This window comes from Henckelia pumila, chromosome 4 (assembly GCF_033568475.1).
Source record: "Henckelia pumila isolate YLH828 chromosome 4, ASM3356847v2, whole genome shotgun sequence".
Classification (NCBI taxonomy): Eukaryota; Viridiplantae; Streptophyta; class Magnoliopsida; order Lamiales; family Gesneriaceae; genus Henckelia; species Henckelia pumila.
In genome coordinates this window covers 210,109,747-210,117,917 of record NC_133123.1, presented here as the reverse complement: position 1 = coordinate 210,117,917, position 8,171 = coordinate 210,109,747, and the positions used below count along the sequence as shown (strand labels likewise).

At 37.0% G+C, this 8,171-nt stretch overlaps 1 protein-coding gene across 1 annotated transcript; it reads left to right on the top strand.

The window, feature by feature from the left end:
* The first annotated feature begins 34 nt into the window (after positions 1 to 34).
* Positions 35 to 6,979, top strand: LOC140862708 (uncharacterized). Its single transcript, XM_073265744.1, has 7 exons — positions 35 to 908; positions 2,345 to 2,355; positions 3,647 to 4,849; positions 4,967 to 5,276; positions 5,411 to 5,601; positions 5,664 to 5,820; positions 6,324 to 6,979. The coding sequence occupies exons 1-7, from the start codon at positions 35 to 37 to the stop codon at positions 6,977 to 6,979; spliced, it is 3,402 nt and encodes a 1,133-aa protein (XP_073121845.1).
* Positions 6,980 to 8,171: the final 1,192 nt, after the last annotated feature.

The window sequence follows — 8,171 nt, the reverse complement described above, 5'->3', positions numbered from 1 at the left end:
GCCGAATTATACTTGAATGAGATTGTTAGACTTCATGGCATACCAGTGTATAGTGTCAGATAGAGACCCCCGATTTACTTCAAGTTTCTGGAAGAGTTTACATCAGGCTTTGGGGACGAAGTTGACCTTTAGCACATCTTTTCACGCCCAGACTGATGGACAGTCGGAGAGGGTCATACAGATTTTGGAGGATTTACTGCGAGCATGTGTCATAGATTTTCAAGGGAGTTGGGATTCGAAGTTTTCGCTAATCGAATTCACCTACAAGAATAGCTATCAGGCTTCCATAAAGATGGATCCTTATGAGGCCTTATATGGAAGAAAATGTAGGACTCCCATTCATTGGGATGATGTTGGAGAACGAGCAGATTTAGGTCCAAAAATTGTGAGGCAAACAACAGAAATGGTGGTTCAAATTCGTAATAGAATGAAAACTGCTCAGAGTCGACAAAAGAGTTATGCAGATAAGAGGCGTCGTGATTTGGAATTTTTGGTAGGAGATCATGTTTTCCTAAAGATAGCACCAATGAAAGGTGTGATGAGATTTGGAAGAAAAGGAAAATTAAGCCCAAGATACATTGGACCGTTTGAAATTCTAGAGCGAGTGGGGACCCTAGCCTACAGGTTGGCTCTACCACCCCATCTTTCTGCAGTTCACAATGTGTTTCATGTATCGATGCTACGTAAGTATTTATCTGATTCAGCTCATGTATTAGAATTCGAACCACTACAATTATCGCAGGACTTTTCTTATGAGGAGAGACCTATAGGTATCCTCAAGAGACAAGAAAAGAGACTGAGAAATAAAGTGATACCTATGATTAAGGTTCAATGGTCGAATCATTCAGAAGAAGAAGCAACTTGGGAATTGGAATCAGTTATGCATGAAAAGTATCCAGATTTTATTGGTAAGTTGAATTTCGAGGACGAAATTCCATTTTTTAGGGGGGTAGCATTGTAACGCCCATAAATTTAAATGACCGGTTGAGTTGCATGAATTATAATTATTTGATTTTACAGGTTTAAAAATTTAAATGTTATGTGCATGTTAGATTTTTATATTTTTAAATTTCTAACTCTTATTTGTCTTGAGATATGATGTTTTTTTATTGATGATTTTGAGACGGATTCGTGAAAAGAGATACCCGAACACGGTTGGAAGATTTAAAATTTTTATTTCAATAGTATAAAGATTATTATAGATATATATTTTTGCATATATATTATATGTATGAATGTTAGAGTATTATATATTATATAGTGGGGTAGTGTTAATTTATTATGGGGGAACAAAACATTATTGAGAAAGGAAAAGAACGAGAGAAAAGAAAAGAAGAGAAGGAAAGAGAGAAGAAGAGGGGAGGAGAAGGAGAAGATAGTGTCGGCAAGAGAAATTTTAATTTTTAATCATTTTTGATCGTATTTCTACGTGTCCCGGGTATACTCTAGCCAAGAATTTTCTCCAAATCATCCATCTTTTGAGTTTAAGGCAAGTAAAATCCGTTTCTTGAAGTATCATTGAAGTGATATTTGATGTAAGATTTTTATCATGTTTTAAAGGCTATAGACATGAATCAAGGAGTTTTATATATTTCTATGATGAATTGTTGACCGTGAAATGAATTGGTTCCATGTGGGTATGTGTTTGTATGTGTGTGTGTGTGTGTGCATGCGTGCGTATGCTAAGTATGTGACAACTTTTAAAGGTTTGTGTGTTATTGTGTATATGGAGTTACATATATGAGTGTAAAATATTTTTTGAGTATATGTTTATGTATGTATTTTGATAGGTGTGAGTATTGAAAGATTATTTTTTAAATGATGAATAAAGAAATTTTCAGAAATGTTGTTGTGTTGAAGGGAAGGAAAAATTTTTAAATGTTTTATTGGCTTGTGGTGAAGTTACGACTAATTATACGAGAGTGTGAATGTCGGCCTTTGGGTCGGGGTGCCCCTCCAAACATGGGTTATTGGATTAGCTTGATCAAGCATCTATGAAAAGGTTATGAAAAGGCTATAAAAAGGTAGGAGTTACCAAACCACAAGTCGAAATGTTATAAAGTTGAGGTATGAGGTATATGTATACTTTTAGATGAGTAAATAGTTAAATTATGTGCATGTGTATTTTGTTAAATGTAAAGGTTTGAAATGATATGAGAAAGCAAATTTTAAAGAAAAAGGTTGAAGTTGTATGCTTGTGAATGTGATTATGTTTGTAAGAATAGAAGTTGAAGTTTTTAAAGATGAAAGGTTTATTAAAAGTTTTAAAGTTAAAGTATATGTATTTTGTTATTTTCGTATGTGCTTGTTGAGCCTTTAGGCTCACTACACTTTAATGATGCAGATGACAATGAGGTTTGAGGTGCCGTCTAGCGAGGATGGTGGTCGTGAGCAAGCGCCTATCCATGACCATTTGGTTTCCGCAATTTTAGTCTATATGAATGGTTACTTTATTACAGTTTAATGTTGTCGAATAAATTTTAAATTTAAAGTTAAGGATTTTGAGTGTGTATTTTGATACAAATCTTTTGAATAAAGTTTTTTGTGATTGGGATTTTTAAAGCTTTGAGGTAGGGAAGTTAATACTTGAAATTTTGCATGTGCTGGGTTGTCTCGGATTAGTGGCACTTGTTACCATATTGATGATTAAGACTAGTGTACTATTCCAAATTATATGCGGCTAATTTTATTTTAAATCTACCTCATTTATCTACAACTTTTATGTTTTGAGTTTTGTCAAAATCATTTTGGAAGTTTGGCCAAAATCTCCCCGAAGTGTGTCCAGTGTTTTGATTTTCCGGTAGTGACACATCTCGGGATAATGAGCATAACGTTTTACTGAAAAGTCCAACTTAGGGGAGATGTTCAGCATTGGAAATTCAAGATTAAGGGCTACAACTTTCATGTTTACCATTTTTCCATATTCCGACTTTAAAATAGTGTTTGACAGCGAGCAATAAGACCCATCTGCGTAGGTCATGTGCGCCCGTGCCTTGCCTTTGGATTTCCTTATTTTTTTAATGTTATTTTAGGGTCCTAAATTCATGTTTATGAACTTTTATGGCTTCTAAAATATTTTCAAGAGTTTTTATGCAAAAAATTTCAAGTTTTAAGTCAAGAACGAGAAGAACGACTTACGTGGATCGATTATGTTATCTGATGCATGTACATGTCTAAGTTTCATTCATGAAGCCTATGTTCAATATAAAAGTAAAATTTTCTTTTTAGCATTTAAGATATGCATTATGTTATCGAATAAGAGGGTGTCACAAGTTGGTATCAAAGCATGGTCTTTGGGATAAGCGCAAACTCTCACCACTATGATCTCGTGCAGACACACTTCAAAGGTTATAAGTTTAAGGCTTATGTTGTATATTGATTTTTATTCTAAAAGATGCATGATTATTAAAGTTTTAATGTATAATGAAGTTCAAAAGATATGATGATGTATTTTTTCAAGTTTGAAACGATATTTTAAGATGAAATATAAAAGTTATTTGTCATGCAATTTGGTCATATATGGGGAATTTGGGTTGTATGTTGGCAGATTATGGCAGGAGGAGGACGCCCATATCAAAATGGAGGAGATGATGGTCTTAATACGGGAGAACAAGTTTTAGCTGGTATGGACTAGCTTTTGCAACAGCTAGTGGGGCAAACGTCCCAAGCTGGAGGACAACCGACTGGTGTCGGAATAAGGTCGGATGGAGTTCAAGAGCGCTTCAGGAGCAATGGACCGAAAGAATTTGCAGGCAGCACAGACCCATTGGAGGCTGAAGAATGGGTCAAATCTTTGGAGGATATTTTTGTTTATATGCAACTTGCTGATGAGAACAGGGTGAGATGTGCGGTGTTTATGTTAAGGGGTGATGCCAGGCTATGGTGGGAAGGTGCTAAACTAAATGTAAACTTGACAACATTGAAGTGGGAAGGTTTTAAACAAGTGTTCTTTGAGAAGTACTTCACTACTGACGTACGTTCTCGTTTGACCAAGGAATTCCTCAATCTGAAACAAGGTGGGATGTTGGTAGCCGAGTATATTAAGAAATTTGAGAGAGGATGTTATTTTGTTCCACTAATAGAGACAATTGCTATCGAAAATTTGAGGCACTTCATGGATGGATTAAAACCTACAATCAAACGTGATGTTATTATGGCGGAACCTACTGATTATAAAGTGGCGGTCAATAAAGCATTAAAAGCAGAGTTGAGCTGGAAGGAAATAGAGGAAGAAAGTCAAGGAAAGAGGCAACCATTTCAGCATCAGGATCAACCAGGACCGGCCAAGAAAAGAAACGTAGGACCGTATCAATTCCAAGGGCAGCGTCAAACCGCTCCTAAGACTGCGGAAAAACCATTTTGTCCTAATTGTCAGAAAAATCATTTTGGACAGTGCATGAAGGGACAAAATGTGTGCTTTAAATACGGAGTGGTGGGCCATTATGTCAAGGACTGCCCTCAACGTAAGCAACCAGTTCAAGGAAGAGCTTTTGTGATGACAAAAGAGGAGGCAAACCCAGACACGACTGTGATCACAGGTATTATATCTCTATTTGGATTGTGCACTACTGCCTTGTTATATTTGGGAGCATCACATTCGTTTATATCCGAGTCTTGCATGAGAAAATTTCCTAAATTATCTGAGAAATCGATAACGGGATTCAATGTGACTGTTCCATCAGGGGAAGAATTGTTTTCAAATCTAGTGTTTCCTAACATAGATCTTGAGTTACAGGGAAACAAGGTAGTGGCTGATTTGATAGTACTACCTATGCCAGAATTTGACATCATCTTGGGAATGGATTGGTTGGCCAAGAATGGGGTGTCAATTGATTTCCAACAAAGAATGGTCACAATTAAAAAATCCCAAGGAGGTCAATTTACTTTTGAAGCAGTTCACAATAAAAGTCAAATTCGATTGATATCAACCTTAAAAGCATAGAAGTGTTTGAGAAAGGGATGTCAGGGTTTCCTAGTCAGTTTATCAGTTACCAAGGAACTTCAACGACCTTCTTTGGAAAAAGTGGAGGTGGTCTGTGAATATCTAGAGGTATTTCCTGATGATATTTTTGGTCTTCCACCGGACAGGGATCTAGAATTTTCTATTGAATTGGTACCAAATGCGAATCCCGTTTCCAAAAAACCATATCAATTGGCTCCGACTGAAATGAAGGAGCTCAAAGACCAGATTCAAGGATTATTGGATAAAGGATTTGTACGCCCAAGTTTCTCACCATGGGGTGCACCAGTCTTGTTTGTGAAGAAGAAAGACGACAGTTTGAGACTTTTATTGATTATAGGGAGTTAAATAAATTGACGATCAAGAACAAATACCCTTTGCCTAGAATTGATGACTTGTTTCATCAATTACAAGGGGCTGCAGTGTTCTCTAAAATAGATCTTTGTTCAGGGTACCACCAGTTGAAAATCAAGGAGTCAGATATTCATAAGACAGTGTTTGGAACTCGTTATGGGCATTACGAGTTTTTGGTTATGCCATTTGGAGTGACAAATGCACCGTCAATATTTATGGATTTGATTAACAGAATATTTCAACCGTTTTTGGATAATTTTGCCATTGTGTTCATTGATGATATCCTGGTTTACTCCAAGAATTTTAAGAGCATGGTGGACATTTGAGAACAGTATTGCAAATCTTGAAGGATAAGCGTCTGTATGCCAAGTTCAGAAAATGTGAATTTTGGTTGGAAAGAGTAACATTCTTGGGTCATGTGGTTTCGAAAGAAGGAGTGGAGGTTGACCCTTATAAAGTTGAAGCAGTGAAAAATTGGCCAGTGCCTAAGACTGTTACAAAAATTCGTAGTTTCTTGGGATTAGCAGGCTACTACAGACATTTCATCAAAGGATTTTTGAAGATGTCTTTGCCCTTGACGTATTTAACCAAGAAATGAGTCAAGTATGTGTGGAGCTCAGATTTCCAAAAGGGCTTTGATTATTTTAAGCAAACTCTAATGGAGGCTCCGGTCTTAGCTATGCCATTAGGACAAGGGAATTAAATTTTGTATACCAATGCTTCTAAGACGGGCTTGGGAGCTGTATTGATGCAAGATGGGAAGTTGATTGCCTATGTTCAAGGCAACTTAAGATTCATGAGAAAAACTATCCTACCCACGATCTGGAGTTAGCAGCTGTAGTTTTTTCCTTCAAGATATGGAGGCATTACTTGTATGGTGAAAGATGCGAGATCTTTACCGATCACAAGAGTCTCAAATACTTCTTCACCCAGAAGCAGTTAAATATGAGACAACGTCACTGGTTGGAGTTGGTGAAAGATTATGACTGTGTAATTAATTATCATCCAGGTAAAGCTAATGTCGTAGTTGATGCTTTGAGTAGAAAATCAGCAAGTATAGCTCAACTGACAGTTCAGCGACCCTTGTTGATCGAGATGCAAAAGTTTGAATTGGAGGTATTGACTCAGGAAGTTTTTGCTAAGCTGCTAGCTTTGACACTACATCCTACATTGAGAGAAAGGATACAGGAAGGTCAATTGTCTGATGCACAATTAATTAAGTGGAGACAAAGGGATGAGGAAAAAGACAAGAATTTGTATACTTTGGAGGACGGATTGGTTCGTTATCGAGGTAGACTTTGGGTTCCAGAGGATAGAACTATCAGAAATGATATGTTGGTCGAGGCACATAGGTCTCCGTATTCCTTCCACCCAGGGAGTACAAAGATGTACAAAGACATGCAAAAACTATATTGGTGGCCAGATATGAAACGTGATATTTTCAAATTTGTTAGTGAATGCCTCACGTGTCAACAGGTAAAAGCAGAGCATCAGAGACCAGCTGGCATGTTAAAGCCGCTTCCCATACCAGAATGGAAATGGGATAATGTTAGCATGGATTTTGTGGTTGGTTTACCAAAGACTTTGAAGGGGTTAAACTGCATATGGGTGATTGTTGATCGTCTCACAAAGTCTGCTCATTTCTTGCCTGTGAAGACAACCTAAAATATGAATAAGTATGCCGAATTATACTTGAATGAGATTGTTAGACTTCATGGCATACCAGTGTCTATAGTGTCAGATAGAGACCCCCGATTTACTTCAAGTTTCTGGAAGAGTTTACATCAGGCTTTGGGGACGAAGTTGACCTTTAGCACATCTTTTCACGCCCAGACTGATGGACAGTCGGAGAGGGTCATACAGATTTTGGAGGATTTACTGCGAGCATGTGTCATAGATTTTCAAGGGAGTTGGGATTCGAAGTTTTCGCTAATCGAATTCACCTACAAGAATAGCTATCAGGCTTCCATAAAGATGGATCCTTATGAGGCCTTATATGGAAGAAAATGTAGGACTCCCATTCATTGGGATGATGTTGGAGAACGAGCAGATTTAGGTCCAAAAATTGTGAGGCAAACAACAGAAATGGTGGTTCAAATTCGTAATAGAATGAAAACTGCTCAGAGTCGACAAAAGAGTTATGCAGATAAGAGGCGTCGTGATTTGGAATTTTTGGTAGGAGATCATGTTTTCCTAAAGATAGCACCAATGAAAGGTGTGATGAGATTTGGAAGAAAAGGAAAATTAAGCCCAAGATACATTGGACCGTTTGAAATTCTAGAGCGAGTGGGGACCCTAGCCTACAGGTTGGCTCTACCACCCCATCTTTCTGCAGTTCACAATGTGTTTCATGTATCGATGCTACGTAAGTATTTATCTGATTCAGCTCATGTATTAGAATTCGAACCACTACAATTATCGCAGGACTTTTCTTATGAGGAGAGACCTATAGGTATCCTCAAGAGACAAGAAAAGAGACTGAGAAATAAAGTGATACCTATGATTAAGGTTCAATGGTCGAATCATTCAGAAGAAGAAGCAACTTGGGAATTGGAATCAGTTATGCATGAAAAGTATCCAGATTTTATTGGTAAGTTGAATTTCGAGGACGAAATTCCATTTTTTAGGGGGGTAGCATTGTAACGCCCAAAAATTTAAATGATCGGTTGAGTTGCATGAATTATAATTATTTGATTTTACAGGTTTAAAAATTTAAATGTTATGTGAATGTTAGATTTTTATATTTTTAAATTTCTAACTCTTATTTGTCTTGAGATATGATGTTTTTTTATTGATGATTTCGAGACGGATTCATGAAAAGAGATACCCGAACACGGTTGGAAGATTTAAAATTTTT

What these genes read in the sequence shown, in the direction of transcription:
- LOC140862708 (XM_073265744.1), top strand. Translation starts at nt 35, where the DNA reads ATGGCATACCAGTGTATAGTGTCAGATAGAGACCCCCGATTTACTTCA. An exon ending in TGTGAAGAAGAAAGACGACA is followed by an intron (nt 5,277 to 5,410) that starts GTTTGAGACTTT and finishes ATCTTTGTTCAG; the next exon opens with GGTACCACCAGTTGAAAATC. An exon ending in TGTTCATTGATGATATCCTG is followed by an intron (nt 5,602 to 5,663) that starts GTTTACTCCAAG and finishes CAAATCTTGAAG; the next exon opens with GATAAGCGTCTGTATGCCAA.